The sequence below is a fragment of the Tenrec ecaudatus genome, chromosome 8 (genome assembly GCF_050624435.1).
Source record: "Tenrec ecaudatus isolate mTenEca1 chromosome 8, mTenEca1.hap1, whole genome shotgun sequence".
Classification (NCBI taxonomy): Eukaryota; Metazoa; Chordata; class Mammalia; order Afrosoricida; family Tenrecidae; genus Tenrec; species Tenrec ecaudatus.
Window position 1 is genome coordinate 90273568 of NC_134537.1, and position 22370 is coordinate 90295937.

Consider the following 22370-nt stretch of genomic DNA (forward strand, 5'->3'; position numbering starts at 1 on the left):
CCCAGAAACCAAAGCTCTCATTTTGGCTCGGGTGTGCTTTTCGATGGCCTCATATGCATGCAAGAACTGGACCACGAATGAGGAGGTCTGAAGAACTGATACCTGTGGCCTGTGGTGTTGGCTAAGAATACAGAATCTACTGACTGGCTGCCGGGGGAATGGACAAAGTCAGAATGGTCCTTGGAAGGGAGGAGGCTGGAACTTTAGCTCCTTCGCTTTAGTTGGAGAGACCAGTCCTGGAGAAGAATCATCATAGTTGGTAGGTAGTCAGTGAAAGAGAAGACCCTCAGCAAGGTGGGGTGACACAGTGGCTGCGACAATGGGCTCAACTGTGACGATTGTGAGGAGGGCACAGGACCGGGCAGGGGCTCCTATTGCACACAGGGTCGCATGAGTTGGAACTCAGCAGCACCCAACAGCCATTGGCCTAATCCCAATATTTCACTGGTTAGACGTGAGCTCCTCTTTAGGTAGTTTGTGGGGCTTAAGGCCCCCATAGAGCCTGCTCTCTCCACCCCACCTGGAAGGGCTCTTGAAGGTCAGGTCCAGGCTGGGACACCCGTCTTCACACGTATGAAGGTGGGTTGGCGAAGAGCTCTTCGGGAGGCAGGCTCTTAATAGATGCACCCCAGCACCTGACAGCCCACTGAGGACTGAAGGGTTGGTCCTCTAGAGGCTGGGCTTCCAGTCGGGGCAGCAATGGTAACCTTTTAAGTTCTGTCCCTGTGACACTGGGCCCTTGCTGCAGGGAGCATATTGGTGGGAAGACCCACACCAGTCCTAGGCCTGCCCCTGGAAGGAGAGCCAGGGTGTGATATGCGGCCCTAGCTTCAAAAATGAGGCTGGAGTCCCAGGAGTAGAGAGGGAGACCAGCAGAGCGGCTGGGGCTGGCTCTCTTCCAAGGCTCTGGCAATGCTTCAGCCTGGGGGCTAGGGTAGATGGTGGCAGGGTTTGGGTGTGCTGGTGCACCGCCGCCCTCTGCTGGGCACATGCACTCACTGCAGCCAGTTAGAAGGGAAGAGGAGGGAAAGCAAGGTTTTGATAAAGCAAACTTTATTGTGGGTTTGGGCCCTTCTCTCCTAGTCCTGCTGGGACTGGAGAGCGGAGGGTGTTGAGGGGGACTTTTTGTCTTGCCCTCCCCAAGACCCCATTGCATCCATACTCAGGGATGGAGAGGAACTGGAGCCAGGAGTCACCCCAGGAAAGGCCCAACCAGCGTGGTGGCCACTGCTCCAGTCGGTTCCTGGGGTCTTACTTCTTGGATACAGCCTTCTTAACTTTGGGTGTGAGCTTGGCCTGTGGAGAGAGGAGGGGGCCTCAGTACTCCCCAGCCCCCTCTTCCCTCCAGGGCTTGGCCTGCCTTGCCAAAGACTCCCGACCCCAAGGGCAGCAGCACTCACCTTTTTGAATGGGCTCTTGTCTTTAGCAGTGGACCTACAACAGGGCCAGGTGTCAGGAATGGGGAGGGGAGGACAGGGGTGGGAAAGAGCTCAGTGCGATGCGTGTCCAGTGGCCAGGCCAACTAGTGCCCAGCTAGGATGGGCGGTTTCCAGAAGCAGGAGCTGCAGCCCTCACTGCTATATGCAGCCCCCCCCCCACACCGCCGATCTGCCTGCCTGCCCGGCTCTCTACATAGGATGCCCTTTCCTCTTTGCTCAGTCTCTCATCCGTTTCTTTTCTTCCTCGCCAACACGAGGGGCGCCTCAACGTTTGTGCGAAAGTGGAATGACCAGGTACAGAACGTCCCCACGAGCTTCCTGCAGCCTCCCTGGCATGTGGGTATTTTTTCATTATAAAAGCAGTGTGAAACACACTAGTTTAAAAGCGAGTAAGTGACCATTCTCTCCCCCCTCCTGTCCCCCACCCACATTAGCAGTGGTCTATTTCTTTTGGGTCTGTTTCACACTGTTGGTGTCCAGCAAACACTACAGCTGATATCCCATCACGCCCTAAGCACACGCTCCCCAGCACAGCTGTGAGCCCGAGGCTCCTCAGAGGCAGCGGGTTTGAGGTCGCATTCTACTGTGGAGAGAGGACTCCGTGAATCAGCTGTCACGCTCACTGCCGTCGAGTCAGGGCTGACTTGCAGTGACTCTCCGGTGGGAGAGAGACTACGATGATTTAAGGGAGCCCAAAGCCTGGTCTTTCTCTTGCTTCCCACTGCCCTGTGCACCGCAGCCCAGCGCCTGGGCCTCCTTCCCTGGCCCTGCGCTCCTCAACTCACGCACTTTGTCCAGTTTAATAAATGGAGGGAGAGATACCTCGTGGCCTCCTCTTCCTTCTCCAGCTTTTTCTTCTAGGAACCAAAGACAAGGATTCGTTAGAGTGAGGGTGGGGTCCGTGCAGGACAGACTCCCCAATGGCCACCAGGTCCTCAGCTGCTCGCCAGCCTGTACCCTGACCCACCCACCTGCCAAATGACCGACCCACAGACTGAGGAGCTCTGGCCTGGCCCCTGTCGCTGTGCCCAGGCTCTGAGGCACCTCCCGGGGTCACCAGCTCACCGGGAGCCATGTCTGTCCCCACCTTAGCAGCACTCATCTGCTTCTGCGGTGCCGGTCTCTTCAACTGCTTCACGGGCGCCTCCTCTTCTTCTGAGAACAGAGCTTCTTTCTCCTCGTCGTCCTCCTCGTCGTCATCCTCGTCGCTGCTGCTATCTTCCTCATCTCCTTCCTCCTCCTCATCTCTCCAGCTCAGGTCGGGCGTGTCTGTCGGGCCAGGTGGGCGTGGGGAGAAAGGCAGCGTCCCAGGGCTTCAGGGGGCAAGGCCCGCCGACCACCTGTTCCGTGGCCGGGCACTTACCCACGGGCCCCCAGCGATGCCGCAGAGGCCTGTGTCGCACCCATTCGCCTTGGCCTCGGTTTCCCCTCGGGCTTCCCATGGACCCGCTCTCTACACACCGGGCAGTGTGCGCTTCTCTGAGCAGCCCAACCACCCTCTGGAGGGGCGGCCACACGTGCCCACACGTGCCCACCCTCGCGTGGCCTCAAGTGCAGCGTGGCTGAGGCCCAGCCAGAGGTGACGCAGCTTTGCCTGTGGCTTCCCGTGCATGCGGCCGCCTTGGAGGGTCTTCTCTAGCCGCCCCGGGGAGTGAGCCCCGCTCTGGCCCTCGCCCTTCAGAGCCCAGGACCTACCGTAATATTCCTGCCCACTAAGGAGCACGGGGCCGGAGCCAGCCCGGAGCTGAAACGTGACCGGCGGGGTGAACTCCAAGCCCACGAAGGACACCTGCCGTGGGGACCAGACAGAGCCAGCTCAGCCTGAGCGCCTGGCTGCGGGCCGTGGGCCGCAGCGGTCATCCTCGGTGTCTGCCCACCACATACATGTCACCTGTCACATGTCCACGGGGCCCCACGGCCTTCGCGGCCACCCTGTGGCCTCCTGAAGAAATGTGTCCCCGAGACCATCGCGTTCGCCCCACGATGACAGATAGCCGCTGCCACGCTGAGGAATCCGATCCAAGAAGAGCGGAACTGGGTTTCTATGGACAATATTCCCTGTGTCTCTGGACGTACGACGCGTGGGATGCGTATGAGCCCAAACGGGAAATCGAGTAAGGCCTGACTCGTCTTTCTCCCTTGTTGTTAGGGGCCGGGAGATGGTTCCTATGACAACAGAACAGACCACAGCCCGGCCCTGCACCATCCTTACGAGCTCGTAAGGGTAGCACGGGACTTACTGCCTTGGCCCCGGACCCGTTTTCCAGAATACGAGCTAACTACAACCACTTGACCACTTCTGTGTGCCCAGTTCCGACCACCTGCTAGGCTCCAGGCAGAGCGCCCCTCCTGCCACATCTCAGTCCAGCCCGTCTGACAGGCCCAGAAAGCAGGCAGCACTGCATTACCAAGGGGGGCGCGGACGTACAGATGGACCCCAGCCCTCCTGCCGCAGCCCTGCCGCAAAGAAACCAAACGAAGACGCTGTGCTCACCACACCTGGCGACACTGGACCAGAGGTGACGTCTGTAGCGCAGGGCTGAGCGAGCCAGTCTGCGCAAGGGGGTCTCCTTGCTCCAGAAATAAGACAGAGGCTGCGGCAGGGAAACAGCTCGGCAGGGAAAGCAGCCATGCTCACACATGGAGGGCCGAGGCCTGCACCAAGGAGGGAGAGGATCCGCCCATGGTGCGGGGACAGAAGCCTCAGGGGACTGCAGCCTCAGTGCCACGTCCCTGGACAAGAGTTGAGGAGAGAGGACGACACCAAACAAGCTAAAAGCAGCAACTCAACACCAGCCACCCAGCCCTGTGCCCGTGCAAGGTGCTTGCTGTCACGGTAGTCTGCCACTCATCAGGGCCCAATGGAACATGGCAGATTCGCCCCAGGGGGGTTTCTACGTTGCAATCTTTATGAGTAGAAGCCTGGAGGTGGGTTTGAACCAACCACCTCTGGCTAGCAGCCAACTGACAACAAGCACTTAACTCCTAAAGGACAGTTACAAAGATGCTTGGGTAGGAGCTAAAGGAGCCCCCACCGGTGCGGCTCTGGAAGCAGCTGCTCTCAGGCACCATGGAGTCTGGAAGAAGGCTCCCTGGCCAGCTGACTGGGAGACCCAGGTTTGCCCCCGCTCCAAGGTGACCCGACAGAACATGGGGTAGCCATGCCCTGATGGCACAGCCAGGGAGACTTGCTGACAATGGTTTAAAGGCGGCGGCAGCACACAGACAGGGAGTCTCAGAAAGTCCAGGCAGATTCAGAGGATCAGGGGGAAGGAGGAGCTACCAGGGCTGCTGGCTGATGGATCTTGGCTGACAGCAGCCAATGCTAGAAAGGTGTTTCCTTATGTTTGACTGAATGTCACAAAACACGTCAGCAACCATCTGCTGCCGTCGGCAGAAGCAAAAGGACTGCAGGCTAGCACAGCCGAGGACTCCAGTTGTCCTTAGGGGCCGCCGAGTTTGTTCTGACCCACAGCGACCCTACGCACAACAGAATGAACCCCTGCCCAGGCTGGTGCCATCCTCACGGTTGTTCTCATGTTTGGGCCCGTTGTTGCAGCCCCCACGTCCATCCAACTGCTTGAGGGCCTTCCTCACTGCCCCTCGGCTTTCCCTAACGTGATGTCCATCTTTCTCCAGGGACGGGCCTCCGCTGACAACATGCCCAAAGAATGTGAGGTGCAGTCTCACCAACTTCTCCTCTCAGGGGCATTTGGGCCCTCCTTCTTCCAAGACCGATCAGTTTGTCACTTTAGCAATCCGTTTAGCAATCAGTATTCTTTGCCAGCAGCACAATTCAAGAACTCAAGATAGAAGATTAATCTAGAAAACTATGAAGATTGATTAGAAACAAATAAATGCAAAAGTAGAAATTACAAGAACCACTAAAAGAAATATTTTTGAAAAGATCCAAATGTAATTTCTAGAAGAAAACAAAACAAGGGCCTTCAAAAAATTGGTGGAAAAACGGAATGAAAAGAGAATGGAATATGTCCACAGATTTCTTTTGAGCCTGCCAACCATACGGTCAACAGTTCAAAGTCACCAGCTGCTCCCTGCAGAACAACGAGGCTTTCTACTCCTGTTAAGAGTTACTGTCTCAGAAACCCACAGGGCCTGTTCTACTCTGCCTTTTAGGGCTGGTATGAATCAGAATTGACTCAAAGACAGAAAGTTGGCTTAGTTGTTTGTTTTTTTCCACAAACACACGTACTTTTAATGTAAACCAAATACGTGTGGTGACATCATTTGCAAATTTCTGTACAGTAAATTTGTCTAACACATGGAACTGGCTTTGTGTTTGTGTAAGCAGCAAGATAAACTGAGCAAGGGGTTAAAAAAAACCAGAATAAACCAGCTGGAGCCAGAATTAGTAAACTGGAATAGCAATGTGAAGAAATAGCCAATGTGTACAGAGAGAGAGAGAGAGAGAGACTGAAAACATGACACTGAAGTTGTTACGTAGAAGGGAGGAGTCCTTCAGAGGGATAACAATGAAGAATTTCCCATAGAAGATCAAAGCCTTTGAAGCTTCATATCCAGAAAGCTTATGTCTTGAATAGAGAGAGAAAAAGAAATCCACACTAAATGTATTGTGATGAGACTATAGATAACAAACAAAAACAAGGAGAATCTCTTCAACTCAGCCAGATTTCCAAAAAATGGAGCAGTAATCAAAGATTAAGGATTTCAGCAGCAGCAGCAGCAGCAGCAGCAACCAGAATTAAAAAAGGCATCTTCCAAGTTTCAGAGAATGTCCCTGTCTACCAGCATAAGGTTGCTAAGGGGCCCTGATTCTGTAGTGGGCCAAGTAGTGGGCTGCTAACCACAAGACCAGCAGTTCAAACTCAGCAGCAGCTCGGCAGCAGAAAGCTGAGGCTGTCTGCTCCCATAAAGGTTTACACTCTCAGAAACACGAAGGAGCAGTTCAGTGGACGGCTTGATAGCAGGGGAGAAAAGCTGCTACGCATTGGAATGGACTCCACCGTGGTGGCCAATCGCCTGTCCTGAAAGGATGAGGTCAGAATACAGGTCCAGCCAGGCAGAGTCACAGCATAACTCTTTACTGGAGGAGAAAGACCCGTCTTTCTTCCTGAGGAATGGCTAGTGGCTTTGAACTGCTGACCTTGCGGATTACAGCCCACTGCATCACCACCATGCCAGCAGGACTTCTAAATAAACATTAAGTGTAATAGAAAATAACACTAGTGATGATCAGTTTGGGAAGATTTCCAAGTCGGAGCTAAAACACTAGGTTGGTGAGAACAGGGAAGCTGGGAAGAGATTCAAGTCCTCAGGAGGAATGAAACAGGCTCTGCTGAGTCGCACGTGATTGCTAAACGCTGAAGGATAGTCAGAAAAAATTAGCATCTTCAGCTCCCAAGCCAGTAGACAAGGAAAGAAGAAACCTGGCCCATCTAATAAAAGACAGAAAAGGAAAAAAAAAAAAAGGAACAATTAGTGAAGGAATAGTAGGAAAGTAGAGGGTCGAAGTAAACCCAAGTATATGAGCAATCAATATAACCAAACAATACAATACAATACAAGCTAATACTGCTTACAGAACACACCCGCCTGAGGTGTGAACTGACCGTGACTGCACAACTCATTGTAAAGGCAATCTAACCATGGTGTGTGTGTGTGCGCATGTGCGTGTGTGAACTCTTAGATGTGGTGGCAATTGTACAATTCCCGTTGATATGATTGAACAACTCAATCGTATGATATATAAATTATATGCCAATGAAACGGTTGAGGAAAAAAGAAAATTCAGTTAAAACTCTGAATGTTTATTCTATCGGAATATACCATGACTCTAACGTGCCCCCCCTCACACAGACACACAGACACACGGAACATGAAGACATAAAGGTGTGGGGAGATGAAAACATGACCACCACATGTGACGGACCTCCAGTTCCAACCCTTCCTTCCCAGGTGCCTCCTGGTGGGCTCCCCCTCCACCTTTGGGATAGCAGTGGGTGTGTGAGCTACCTGCACCATCTCCGCAGGCTCCTCAAGGGCTGGTTTTTCACAAGAAGCATGCCAGGCCTTTCTTCCAAGGCACCTCTGGCTGGACCCTATGCTCCTCCCTTTCCGTTAACTGTGTGTACCACCCAGGGACCTCACGGCAATGATACCCTGATCTAACTCTCACATGGTGCTCAGCAGAAAGCCTGGAGTCCTGCCACCTTTTAGTTCATTCGCTGGGACTAAACTCTGGGTCAATGGGTTGTAAGGATTGGGTGAGTGGGACTTGTTGAAAGACTTCACCCAGTGGCTCCTACTCCTGTAAAGATGAGTCCAAACCCAATCCACTGCCACCGAGTTAGTTCATTCTCTCACTGACTCTGTGTACGTTCCAAGGCTGTGAATCTTTACAGGATCAGTAGCCTCATCGTTCTCTCTCAGATTATCTGATGGGTTGAACCACCAACCTAGCAATTAGCAGGCCAAGGCTTGCCAAACAGTGCCACTAGGATTACAGCCTAGACAACCTTATGGGGCAGCTCTACCCTGTCCAGTGGGGTCTCCACAAGTCAGCATCTACTCTATGGTGCCCAACACCAGCAAGAGGCAGAGAGAGGGACTTCCACCTGAACCTTACGCAAAAGTCACTCAGGTGCATCACAGATGTAAATCAGAGACAATAGGAAATCTTTCAGATAGAACAACCTCACCCAGAGGGCAAGAGAGAGAAAAAGACCTCAAGATAGCATTGGCTTAAGGTTGGAAAGAATTCAAAGTCTGCTGAGGTAAGCTTACAAAAATACAAAAGGGACACAGGGAAAAAGTACACAAACATTCCTGGGGTGAGGACCAGGTAATATGGCAGGGACCAGACCAAATCCAGGGATACACATGGTAGACAACTAAAAAGGAGGTGGGGAAAGGAAAAAATAATAAAAAAGAAATGGATAGTGGGGGCACAGGGCACTAACCCACCCAGGGAAGGGCATTGTTTACATCTCCAAAGGGAAAGAGGGGCCAGACTTCAACCCAGTGCTCCAAGATGTGAACGCAACATGCCGGCGTGGAGTAGGGAAACAGTGGAGAGGTCTGAGGGGCCGGCCCCAACACCAACTACTAAGTGGACATCTGCCCCTCCCCCCAGAAGAATGTATTTCAAAGGACGGCACTGAATCTGCAGCTCTGGGAGAGGGACATAGCTGATGGGAGCACATGGGAGCAGATGAAGGGGGAGGAGGAGAGAGTGGAGCACATTATGGCCCACCAGGCCATGAGGACAATGTCCCCTTTTAGAGCAGCCAGTCCACAGAGAGGACCACATGGCTGGCCCCACTATGAGACATGACACCCCTCACTGACCCATAGCCCTATAGGGGACATCAGAGAAAACAGTGTGTGAATTGCACCCGATCTAATCCCACCACACTGAGGCAAAACATTAAGGGGGTGCAACAGAACAGCAAGGGAATAGAGCGGCAAGGTTCCTAGGGAATGCTGAAGGTGGACTTTGGGGCCAGGACATGGTGCCCCAACAGACTGGACTGGAAATCACTGCTAAAGGCCAACAAACAGTCCTTGAACTAACCACAAGCTTTGATTTCGTGTTTTGTTTTTTGTCATTGTTTTGTTGTATATTGTTGCTTGGTTTTGCTCTGTCTTGTTTTGTGCATGTTATTATCTCTGCAGGTCTGTCTAAATAAGATAGGCTGGATGAACAATGGGAGGAGAAAATGGGACCGACAGTTCTGTGGGGACATGGGAGAGAGGGAGGTGGGGGAAAGGTAGTGGTGTTAATAAACCCAGGGACAAGGGAACAGCAAGTGATCCAAATTGGTGGTAAGGAGGGTGTGGGAGGCCTTGTTGGGCATGATCAAGGGTAATGTAACCAAGAGGAATTGCTGAAACCCTGATGGGGACTGAGCTTGATAGTGGGACAGGAGGAAAGTCAAGGGAAATAGAGGAAAGAGCTGGGAGGTAAAGGGAATTTATAGAGGTCAAGATAAAGACATGTACATATGAAAATATATTTATATATGATGATGGGGAAATAGATCTATGTGCCTATATTTATAGGGTTAGTATTACGGTAGCAGAAGGACATTGGACCTCCACTCAAGTACTCCCTTAATGCAAGAATACTTCTATTAAATTGGCATTCTATGATGCTCACCTTCCTGACACAACCACTGAAGACAAAGAGGGTAAACAATCAAATGTGGTGAAGAAAGCTGATGGTGCTCAGCTATCATAAGATATAGTGTCTGGGGTCTTAAAGGCTTGAAGGTAAACAAGCGGCCATCTAGCTCAGAAGCAACAAAACCCACATGGAAGAAGCACACCAGCCTGTGCAATCATAAGGTGTTGAAGGGATCAGGTATCAGGCATTATCAGAACAAAAAATCTTACCATAGTGAATGAGGTGGGGAGTGTGGAGTGGAGACCCAAAGCCCATGTATAGGCCATTGGACATCCCCTTACAGAAGGGTCTTGGGGAGGAGATGAGTCAGTCAGGGTGCGATGTAGCAATGATGAAAAATACAACTTTCCTCTAATTCCTAAATGCTTCCACTTGCCCCCCTCCCAACGCCCCCAACCATGATCCGAATCCTACCTTGCAAGTCTGGCTAGACCAGAGGATGCACACTGGTACAGATGAGAACTAGAAACACAGGGAATTTAGGGCGGATGATCCCCTCAGGACCAGTGGTGTGAGTGGCGATAATGGGAGGACATAGGGAGGGTGGGCTAGAAAGGAGGAACATGTGACCTCCTCCCTGGGGGACAGACAACAGAAAAGTGGGTGAAGGGAGACATTGGACAGGGCAATATATGACAAAATAATTTATAAATTATCAAGGCTTCATGAAGGAGTGGGGAGGGGGAAGGGAGGGGAAAAATGAGGACCTGATGCCAGGGGCTTAAGTGGAGAGCAAATGTTTTCAGAATGATGAGGGCAATGTATGTACAGATGTGCTTTACACAATTGATGTATGTATGGATTGTGATAGAGTTGTATGAGCCCCTAATAAAATGATTAAAAAAAAGAAAGAAAAAAAATCTTTCAGATGTAAGAGTAAGCAAAGAGTTCTTAGATTTGACACCAAAAGTCACAAAAAATGGATAAAATAGACTTATCAAAATTAAACACTTGTTCAGTGGAGGGTCGTCAGAGAAGATAAAAAATGAAACTATAAATTGGGAGAGAATATTTATAAATTCCATATTCAATCAAGGAGTGATACTTAGAACACAAAAAAGAACTCTTAGAAATCAATAGTACAAAACAAAACATTTTGGCAAATAAACACAAACAGATTTTCAACATCATTAGCCATTAAGGAAATGCAAATTAAAGCCACCACAAGACCTCTCTGTGGCTTAAGAAAACACACACACACAATGTGACTCACTAGGAAGGGTTTAGGGACACTGGCTCCCTCACACGTTGCTGGTAGCAGCTACCCTGGAAAACAGTGCAGTCATTTTTGACTAACTATACAACTGCAGTGTGATCCCACACTTGCACTCCTGGGCACTGGTGCCAGAGAACTATAAACGCATGTCCACACAAAGCCCCCACACAAATGCTCCCATTAGTTTTATTTGTAATAGATCAAATTGGAATCAAACCAGCTGTCCCTCAACAGACACACAGCTAAATGAATGGTGGTACCTCCACATGATGGAGTACTACGCACCAAGAAAAAGGGACATGCTGCCGGCACATGCAACCACGTGGGCGGGTCCCCAGAGCATCGTGGTGAGTGCAGTAGCTAATACCATGGATATAAATGTCTATGCGACAATGTTCAAGTGACACAATGGTGGCACTGGAAGGCAGATTTGGGGCTGACTAGGGGGAGAGGTGAGGGAGGGAGGGCTGGAGGCGAGTGTGATTACAGAAGGGCGTCCTGAAGGGCATGTTGGAACTGGTGAGTACTTAGACTGTGGGGGTGGGGAGGGGAACATGACCATGAACGTGTGAAACTGAAAGACACACACACAAGGACAAGGAGAACCAGGGACATCTGAGTAAAATGGCTGGCTTGTATCAAGATTAATATTCCGATTATAATGTGACAGTACAGTCTTTCAAAATGTTACCTAAACTTTACGACTGGGCAGAGCATCTAAGGCATGTCGGTGTCTTGTTTGGCCCACTGCATGTTTGAGTCCACAGTTAAAGAATAAAGTTAACAAACATACACAAAACAAACATAAAACGATGAAAACAAATACAGCTAAAAGTACCCAATCAAGTAGACATCTAAAAGTACAATTGTTTTAAAAAGAGGTTGATAGAAAAACCGGAAGAAGTAGTTTCTCATGGAGCATCTGGAATCAGTGTGGGACCCTGGTAGTAACTGAACCGATGTCGACGCTGTGGTAGCAACGTCCTGGTTTATTTAGGGCTCATTTTTGTGCTGTGCAGTTGGCCAGACCTTGATGTGTGGAGTGTCATGTAGCCGCCACCATCATGCTACTTACAGGGTCGTTTCGTTGCCCTGGGATCCCTACGTTGTATCCGTCTGTCCCTTCTCCCGGAGCGCCTGATGCCCACTGACTGTCTCACTTTTCTCCCTGGTTTGGCCGTTTCCAGAATGTCACCTAGTTGGAATCATACAGTACGCAGCCTTTTACATTGGCTTCTTTCGCTGCGCCACATGCTAGAGAACCTCCACCCCACGCCCCAGCCCCACCCCATAGCTTGATAGTTCATCCCTGCACCTGTGAAGACGTCATTGCATAGCTCTATCTGTTCTCGTTGCGCCTGCTGAAGGACCTCGGGACAACGATGGACACAGCTGGCTGACCCGTTCATTCGCAGGTACTTTCCACTGCAGGTGCAGATAGGGGCTCCCCACTCACGTGGGTCAATGTGAGGAATCAGATGGTAAGCGTATGTTGCGCTTCGTAAAACACTGTCCAGCTGTCTTCCAAAGTGGATGCACATTCTGAGTTCCTGTCAGTAAGACAGGAGCGTCCCTGATGCTCCGCATCCTCTTCCCAGCACCTGACGTCAGTGCTGGGAGTGTAGTAACTGTCACAGGTGTTATGACTGGCGCCTCAGTTCCGTTTGTGGGATTGTAATATCACATGATGGAAAGCATACTTTCAAAGGCCTATTTGCCCTCTGAATATCTTCTTTGATAAGGTGTTTTGTTTGGCTCTTTGGTCTTATGATAATTTTAATTGAGTTGTTTCTTATTCTTAATTTTCAAGGGATCTTTGTTTTGGATACAAATCTATTCGCAGCGAATGTGGTTTACAGATATTTACGCCAGCTCTGGCTTAGGTGACGCAAAGGTGCTCAACTGCTGACTGAAAGGTGAGTGACTGAAACCTCCCCAGCTGGCTCTTCCAGTGGAAGGTGCGGCTGTCTGCTTCTGCCAAGAGTTACCGCTCTGGAAACCCACAGGCTCTTCTGCTCTGTGCCATCGGGTCACTAGGAGCTGACTGTCTCCATAGCAACAGTTTTTTTGGCTGGTGGCTTGTCTATGCATTTTCCTGACAGTCTTTCACAGCATAAAAGTTTTAAAAAATTATTTTAAATCATTTTATTGGAGGCTTGTATAACTCATCACCATCCATGCATACATCATGTTAAGCACATGTGTACATCTGTTGCCATCATCATTCTCAAAGTATTTTCTTTCTACTTGAGCCCTCGGTATCAGCTCATTTCCCCCTCCCTCCCCACTCCCCACCATGGGCCCCCTTGATAATTTATAAATGATTATTTTGTCTTGTCTCACGCCGTCCTACATCTCCCTTCACCCACAAAAGTTTGACATTTTAATGTCTAAGTTAAACTTTTCTTTCCTCAATCATGACTTTTGTATCGTGTCTAAAACCTTGTATGGGCCATTTTGAACTGGACAAATAGACTGCTACGGCAGGAATGACACACTGAAGAGGATGGAATCACATGCCACAAAGAACATTTCAAGATCTACCCTCAATTACCCCTTACTGGTGATAGCATAACATCCATGTGACGCTGACAGAGTTTCCGAGACTAACTCTGTACAGGAGGAGAAAGCCTTGTCTTTCTCTCGTGGAGCTGGCTGGTGGTTTTGAACTGCTGATCTTGTGGTTGGCAGTGCAACGTGTAACCACTATGCCACCAGGGGGCCTTCACTAATGCCAAAGAGGAACCAATTTAAGTTTTGTTTCGTGCTTTTACAAACTTCTGCAGTCTGCAATTGCTAAAACATGCAATGAATAGGCATTGATATTTATTGCTGATTGGAATGCAAACGTTGGAAATGAAGGAGGGTGGATAGTTGGAAAACAGGGCCTCAGTGATAGACTCTTCAGGGGATCACATGACAGGGTTTTGTAAGACCAATCACTTATTTGTGACAAATACTTCTTTCTCAACAGGAGAAAGGGAAGCTGTATACATGGACCTCACGAGATAGAATACACAGGAAGCAAACCAGCCACATCTGTGGAAAAAGACAACAGGGAAGTGCAATATAAACAGTCAGTTCAGGGGCAGGGGGTGATTGTGGAATGGATTGTCAGTTATTTACATTCAAGTTCAAGTTGAAGCTAAAGAAAAGGAGAACAAGGCCTCGTGAGCCAAAGTACAACCTTGAGCATATCTCACTTGAATCTTCGAGGCCCTCTGAAGGGTGGGCATGAACACTAGTACCTGAAGACCAGATAAGTTATGGAATAAAATCAGTCTTCAGACACGAAGAAAGCGAGGGGTCATTAAAAAGACCTGGAAGCAAGAAAAGAGCCAAGGAAATGTCAGCAGAGAGACTAAAACTTGTTCAAGTGTAGACTAGCTCACGAGTAGGCAGGAAGGATGAAGGGAAAGTAGAACAGGAGATTCCCAAGGGCAAGTTGAGAAAGCAGTCTGCCAATGACATGGGCAAGTGCGTGGAGTTAGAAGACCCAAAGGGAACCTTATCAGCAGTTCTAGAGGTGAAAGAATTGAAGGAAAACTTCAAGCCTCAGTTGCAATATCGAGGGATTCTATGGGTAAAAGGATGCAGGAAACATAAAAATAACATGGAAGGAATACATAGACTGCATCGATAAACACAAAAATGGTATAACGATTGTGTGAGATAAGGCAACCAAGAAATCATACAGAAGAAAAAGGGGTCAAAGGCCATCTTTTCCAGGAAGTAGCCTGTGACTAACAATTGGAAGTGAAGAAGTCCAGGCTACACGGAAGGTGTTGGTGAGAAACAAGGCTCCAAGACTTCACAGAATACCAATAGAAATGTTTTTGGGGTTTTTTAATGACCCAAGTCTCTGCCAATACATTTGGAAGACAGCTCCTTGGCCGAGCAACAAGAGATCCATAGTTACACCCATCCCAAGAAAGGTGGTTTAACTGGGAAAACGACCAAGTAGTACTGTTAAATATCACACACAAGTAAAATGTTGCTGAAGACAATTCAAAAACAGTTGCAGCAGCATTTCAAGACTGCGCTTCCAGAAATGCAAACCGCGTTCAGAAGAAATGGTGGAAATGAGGGCTATCGTTGGTGGTATCGGATACCTACCTGGCTGACAGTTGAGAATAGCAGAAAGACATCTGTTTTATTGGCTGTGCAAAGGCACTTGACTGTGTGACTCCCAATAAGCTATGAATAGCATTGTGAAAAATGGGAATTCTAGAAAAATTGTGTTCACGTGAGATCTGTACATAGACCAAGAGGCACGTTTTTCCAGCTGAACAAGGGGGTGCTGTTTGGTTTGAAATCAGAAAAGATGTGCAGCCGGGTTGAATCCTTTCCACCATACGTGCTCAACCTGTCCGCTGAATAGTCAGGGAAGCAAGGCTACCTGTGGGAGGCTTACTCACAACCTGTAACATGCAGGCAACACCACCTTGCTTGCTGCGAGTGAGGAGGGCTTGGAGCACTGGCTGCTGAAGATCAAAGACGGCAGCTTTGAGTATGAAAAGCACTTCAACATAAAACAAGAGTCTCCACACGGGACCAATAAGCCACCTGAAGCTAAAGAGGCAAGACTGACCCAGTCAAGGATTTCATTTGATTTGGATCCGCAAACAGCGCCCAGGGAAGCAGCGGCTGAGATCACCTGACGGACGGCCTCGAACATATCTGCTATGCAACATCCGCCCAGTGTTACAAAGCAAAGAGGTCACTTTGAAGAACAAGATGCGTGGCTAATTATTGGTAAATGGAAGGCTACTGTTGAAAACAAAGAGGAAGGAACAGTAGTTGGGAAATAGGGCCTTGGTCATTTAAACGAAGTGGGAGATCACGTGGTAGACTTTTGAAAGGCAAAGGCTTCTTCATGGCAAATGCCTTTTTTAAAGCAACAAGCCTGGTGCCTGTGCTGGTGGACTTCTTCAGGTGGAACACACAGAAATCAAACTGACTGCATTTATGAGACAAGACAACGGAGAAGCTCAATTATCAGCAAAGACAGGCAGGGTCTGACTGTGGACCGGATAAATCAATTAAAGCTGATTAAAATGAAAAGAAGTCTAGGACAGCCAGAAGACAGCCTTGAGTGTATTCCACCTGAATTTCAAGAACAGATTTCTTCCATTAAACACTGATGACAGGAGACCTGATGAGCTGTGGGATGACATCGAGAACAATTAAGAAAGCAGAAGGTCATTAAACAGTCAGGAAAGAAAGAAGAGATCAATGTGGTTGTCAGAAGTCTCTGAAATGTGCTCTTCATCTGAGAGTAGCTGAGGCAGATGGAAGAAATGAGGAAGCCACAGAACCGAACAGCCAACAAATTTACAGGGCACCATGAAAAGACAAAGTTAAATATTATAATGAACTGTGGAAAGACCTAGCATTAGAAAACCAAAAGTGGGGGCTGACTCCAATCTGAACTACGTGAACAGGCCCCCTCCCCCCAGAAGAATTCACAACAGAGGACAGCACTGAAACTGCAGCTCAGGGAGAGGGACCTGTCTGATCAGAGCACACAGAGCACACGGGAGCAAACAAAGGGGGAAGAAGAGAGAGTGGAGCACATCCTGGCCCACTAAGCCCTGAGGACCATATTCCCACTCAGAGCAGCCAAAACACAGAAAGGACCATAGGACCAGCTCCACTACAAGACATGACATCCCTCACTGACCCATAGCGCTACAGGAGGCAGCACTGGAGACACAGTGCGGTAATTGTTCCCCATCTGACCCCACCACACCAAGGCAAACACTAAGGGCTTGCAACAGAACAGCAAGGGGAGCAGAGCAAGGAAGTCCCGAGGGAATACCAAAAATAGACTTCGGGACCAGGATGTGGCACCCCATCAGACTTGACTGGAAAATACTCTTAAAGGTCAACAAATGGACCTTGAACTATTTATAGGATTTTCTTTTTTAGTCTTTGCTTTTTGCTGCCATTTTGGGTTTTTTTTTTTTTGTTGCTTTGTTTTGCTCTGTCTTGTTTTTGTGCATATTATTATCTCTGCAGGTCTATCTAGATAAGATAGGTGGGATAAATAATCTGGAGGAAAAAACAACATTTGGGGGCGTGCATGGAGAGGGGGAGGCGGGGAAAGGAAGTGGGTGTTAACAAACCCTGGGACAAGGGAACAACTAGTGATCCAAAATCCATATCGAAGAGGGTTTAGGAGGCCTGATAGGGTTTGATCAGGGCAATGTAACCGAGAGGAATTACTGAAACCCAAATGAAGGCTGAGCAGGATAGTGGGACAAGAAGAAAATAAAAGGAAAGAGCTAGGAGGCAAAGGGCATTTATAGATGTTTAAATACAGCATGTACATATGTAAATATATTTACATATGAGGATGTGGAAATAGATCTATGTGCATGTATTTATAGGTTTAGTATTGGGGTAGCGGAGGGACATTGGGCCTCCACTCAAGTACTCCTTCAATGCAAGAATACTTTCTTCTATTGGATTGGCATTTTGTGATGCTTACCTTCCCTACACAACCGCTGAAGACAAAGCGGATGAATAAGCAAATGTGGTGAAGAAAGCTGATGGTGCCAAGCTATCAAAAGATATAGTGTCTGGTGTCTTAAAGGCTTGAAGGTAAACAAACGGCCATCTAGCTCAGAAGCAACAAAGCCCACATGGAAGAAGCACACCAGCCTGTGCGATCACGAGGTGTTGAAGGGATCAGGTATCAGGCATCAAAGAACAAAAAATCATATCATTGTGAATGAGGAAATGTGGAGTGGAGACCCAAAGCCCATCTGTAGGCAATTGGACATCCCCTCACGAAAGGGTCACTGGGAGGAGATGAGCCAGTCAGGGTGCAGTGTAGCAATGATGAAACATACAACTTTCCTCTGGTTCCTAAATGCATCCTCCCCGCTGACTATCATGATCCCAATTCTATCTTGCAAATCCAGCTAGTACACTGGTACAGATAGGACCTGGAAACACAGGGAATCCAGGGCGGATGATCCCTTCAGGACCAGTGGTGTGAGTGACGATATCTGGAGAGTGGAGGAAGGGTGGGGTGGAAAGGGGGGACCAATTACAAGGATCTACATATAACCTCCTCCCTGGGGGATGGACAACAGAAAAGTGGGTGAAGGGAGATGTCAGACATTGCAAGACATGACAAAATAATGATTTATAAATTGTCAAGGGTTCATGAGGGAGGGAGGAGCGGGGAGGGAGGGAAAAAAGGAGGACCTGATGTAAAGGGCTTAAGTGGAGAGCAAAGGTTTTGAGGATGAGGGCAATGAATGTACACATGTGCTTTACACAATGGATAGATGTATGGATTGTGTTAAGAGTTGTATGAGGCCCTAATAAAATGATTTTTAAAAAAAGGGGACCTCACGGAACACAAAAGTATAGACTAGCATCATTGAAACAGACAGGTGCACATCACACTGAAGCAGAACTATCCCAAGAACATTCCTCCCCCAGACCCCCGTTTTCCCAGCCCCCTTCTACTGGCCTTGGCCTGGCCTGAGGGCATCTGTTTTAACATCCCAATGGAATGCAGGTTTGTAAGTGCCCTCAGAGCAATTCTTGTTTAAACCCCCCCTATCCCCTTAGCAAGAGATGCTGTCAGTCTTTCTCTCAGGGACAGGAGTGTCCATCTCCCTCTGCAGGTAGGAGGACAAGCTGGAGATGAAATCCAGGAATGGGATCATAAACCAAGGCGCCTGAAACTTTCCCGAAATATACTTTTGTTTTACTTCTGTCAATACCACTTAGTGAAATATATATATATTTGAACTTGCCTTTTCTTCTGCTCTGTGTTCTACCCTCCCTGAATGAAATGAACAAAAATCGACCTGCAGCCCAGGCTCGACAGATATTAAAAAAGACTTCAATAATGCTAATTGGACATTGTAGCGGTCTTGTATCTGAAGCCGCAGCATCATTAATCCCAATCCCAAGTAAACTTGTGCTGACGGTCATGCAACCATGGCCACAGCACTATATTGCCAGGGAGCTTCCAGGAATTCACAGTGGATTCAGAAGAGGATGTGGACCAAGGGACATTATTGCTGATAGCAAATGGATCTTGGCTGAACGTAGAGAATGCCAGAAAGTTGTTTCATAAACTATGCCAAGACATCTGACGAAGTGGATCATAACAAACTATGGATTGCCCTAAGAATGGGAATTCCAGAACACTTCATTGTGCTCATAGATCGAGGCGGTTGTGCAAACAGAACCAGGGAACGCACCACCACGTGGTTTAAAATCAAGAGAGGTGTGCATCAGGGTTCTGTCCTCTCACCATACTGATTCAATCTCTATGCTGAGCAAATCATCAGAGAAGCTGGGCTATGTGAAGAATGTGGCATCAGGAGAGAAGAAAGGCTTATTAACAACCTTGCTAGCTGAAATTGAGAAGGACTTGAAGTAGTTGCTGATCACGGATTGAAGCCTTCAGGATGCATTTACAAACTCAAGGTAAAGCACACCAAAATCCTCACAACTGGACCAATAGAGACCATCATGATACACAAAGACTGAAGTTGTCCAGGGTTTTGACTTGTGGGATCCACAATTAATCAATGCTTACCCCAGGAATGCAAAGAGACTTAATTATTTTGTATTACTATAGTTTACCAATCAACAGATTAAAGAAATAACTCATGATATCAAGAATACAAAGGCATTTGACAAAGTTTAACTCCTACCTACTCCTGATTGAAATAATTGAAAGTAAACTAGAAGGGGATTGGGCTTGAGCCAGTTCATTCTGGTTTAACCTCAGGATAGGAATTTGCATATTCCCATGCCAGATGTACCCAATCAAAACCTGCAGTTCAGCAAGATCCCCACCAGGTGAGTCTAGGTTAAGAATGAATACACCTGGGGATCAGTAAGAATCATCTGGGGGCCTTGTTAAACTGTAGTGGGTCTAATCAGAATGAACAGGTTTGAAGCCTTGCCAGATATAGGACATCTCAATTGCTTCAGACATATCAGGAGGCACTAATCTCTGGAGGACAGCATCTCTTGTTGGCGAGGCAGAGGGCTAGCCAACAAGAGGAAGACTCTCAATGAGATGGATTGACACAGTGGCGGCAACAATGGGCTCAAACCCAACCCTTGGGAGGACGGTGCAGGACTGAGCCGGGTCTCACTTTTGTTGTACTGGGGGGGGGGAGGAGGGGGAATCAACTCAACAGCACGTAGGCACCACCACCACCACCCAAAGCATTATTCTTAATAGAGCAACATCAACAAACGAGATAAGGATGCTTAACATGTCTACCCAACAGCTTCTGGAAAGGCCTAGCCAGTCAGCATAGTAGGATAAAAACAAACAAAAAAGCCCAAGACACAAAGTCGCCATCATCCACAACGATCCTTTCCTAGAAAACCCAATAGACAAAATTAGAATCAATGAGATTCCCCGGGGAAATCACCAATACGTAAAACATGAAGTCTGTCACCAGCAGTAAGCAATTGAAAATGCCATCATTCAAGAAGGAGATGTAACTAGGCCAGAGGGCAAAGCTGGAATGGAAGCCCAGGTCTCTCCGTGACTCTTAGTGGTTAGAGGACCACACAGAGAAGCTCCCCTGCTTCCCCCACTCTGGTTGATGCCACCCTGAGAGGGAGGCCCAAGTTGGGGAGCCTTCTGATGCCCCAGTGGGCAGCCAGTTTGCTCAGCCTGCAAGGAAAGGCTCACCATTGGTAGGATGGAGATGTGGAGAGAGGCAATGGTAACGGGCTTTATCTTCTTGACCTGATTCACGGGCGGTAGGATTTCCACAAGATTCATCTCCTTGTTGGCTTTCTCTCCCAAGCAAATCTGAGAAGAGTTGAAATGGACAGCGCTATCTCACCACCCAGAGGGCAGATGGGGAAACCCTGGTCTTGTCTGCTAGGACCGGAGCCTCCCAGCCTCCTCTTCTAAAGCAGGACCCAGCTCTGCCATCCTCACCGTTGGGGGGCGGCGAATACTCACCGCAGTCAGCAACAGCTTACAGTCCTGCTTCCCCTCTATCTGGGGTTTGAAGGTACAGGTTGGCATCCCCTGATTGAGCTCACAGCCTGGGGAGGGAGGGAGAGAGGGGAGTGGGGCACGGAGGCTCAAGGGAGGTGCTCCCCGCTCCTTTCCGGCCCTCTCTCAGCTCCCATGTCCCCAAGTGCAGGCTTTGGGGACAGACGCTGGGGCATTGCCCACCTCTGAGAGTGAGCCTCTGTCTGCGGAACTCACCCCAGAGGATGCTGGTCCCCTTCTCAGACCCGCTGCTGGTGCTCCATCGAAACATGCTTCGGGGTGCAGAAGCTGGGGGTGGGACAAGAGCTGTAAAGAAGGGGAACCCGCTCCCCGAGATCGCCTGGCCTGGGAGGCGGTGCAACTCCTAGCCGGCAGGCGCTAGCTGACACACGGGTGGGAGGACACACAAACCCCACACAGAAGCACGGATTGAAAGGAGGAGGGTCTGCCCCAGCTGGTGGGATCTCCTGCCATCCCCTGCAGAGAAGAGCGCCGGACAGAGTGTGCCATCCTTACAGGGTCCCGAAGGAAGGGTTCTCACGAGGGTCTTTCTCTGCCCCTCCGCAGCCTGAGCGCCCTCGATCATGCCACTGGTCCTTCTGCACGCAATCCTCCCACCCCACGCTCCTCGGCCGCTTGCGGGCATGATTAAGAAGCCGGGCGAGACCGGAGGCGGCTAATCAGAAGAGCCCCTCCCCGCCCTCCCACCTGGAGGCCTTGTGAAGGCAGGCGCCCGTTGCTTTGCGCCGCATCGGGGTGGGCTTCTGGTCTGGGCGGGCTGAGTCCACGCTCCAGCCCCAAGGTCTGGGCGGGGCTGCGGGCACGCGGCTGCGCTCGCTGCGGGCAGCCCGGCGGCCACCCCGGGGGTGCGCAGGAGCTCCGTGTGGTTGAAGCCCTGGTGGCGCAGGGGTGAAGCGCACAAGGCTGTGGGCTGGAGCCCTGCTCCCCTAAAGATGTACGACCTTGGAAACCTTTCGGGGCGGGGGGGCGGGGGCAGTTGCCCTGTCCTGGATTCCTGGGTAATGGGGGGTTCGTGAAACGCCCTCTCCGAAGAGCGGCAGGCGGGGCGAGACTCTGCCTCACGCCCCTGGGAAAGAAAGGCTGGTGTCCGGTGAAGGCCATCAAGCGTGGGGAGCGGGAGGGGCAGCCAAAGCCCTCAATCAGATGGACGGACAGTGGGCTCGGGCGTAGGGACAGTCGTGAGGGCGGCTGGCGTCAGAACCAAACCGAGGATAGCGTCTAACCACAAGAATGGAGTGCCTGGGCTATGCGTGAGGGCAAAGGTCGGCGGTTTGAACCGTCTCAGGACCAAGTTTCCCAGCGAGGAGAGTCCTGCGCCCATTTCTTCTGCAGCGAAGCGCGTTCGGGACCGGGTGGGGTGGAGGAAGGGACTGGAGAAGCCTGGGTGAGAGGGCAGACCTTGGCGTGGGCCGGTGACTTTAGCAGGTAGCACTTGACAGGGCTTCCAAACCCACCGCCGCCGCGTGATTCCACCCCAGCAAGTCCTCGTCTCTCTCTGAGGGAGCAGCTGGTGAGTTTGAA

The 22370-nt window shown here is 49.7% G+C and overlaps 1 protein-coding gene across 1 annotated transcript; it reads right to left on the reverse strand.

The window, feature by feature from the left end:
* Window positions 1–1251: 1251 nt before the first annotated feature.
* Window positions 1252–21099, reverse strand: NPM2 (nucleophosmin/nucleoplasmin 2). The gene is made up of 8 exons (XM_075557213.1): window positions 21045–21099; window positions 20793–20878; window positions 20514–20636; window positions 3135–3228; window positions 2527–2708; window positions 2262–2296; window positions 1401–1434; window positions 1252–1296 (listed from the first exon to the last, which is right to left on the reverse strand). Exons 1-8 carry the CDS (start codon window positions 21097–21099, stop codon window positions 1252–1254), a joined length of 654 nt encoding a protein of 217 aa, XP_075413328.1.
* Between the last annotated feature and the right edge of the window lie 1271 nt (window positions 21100–22370).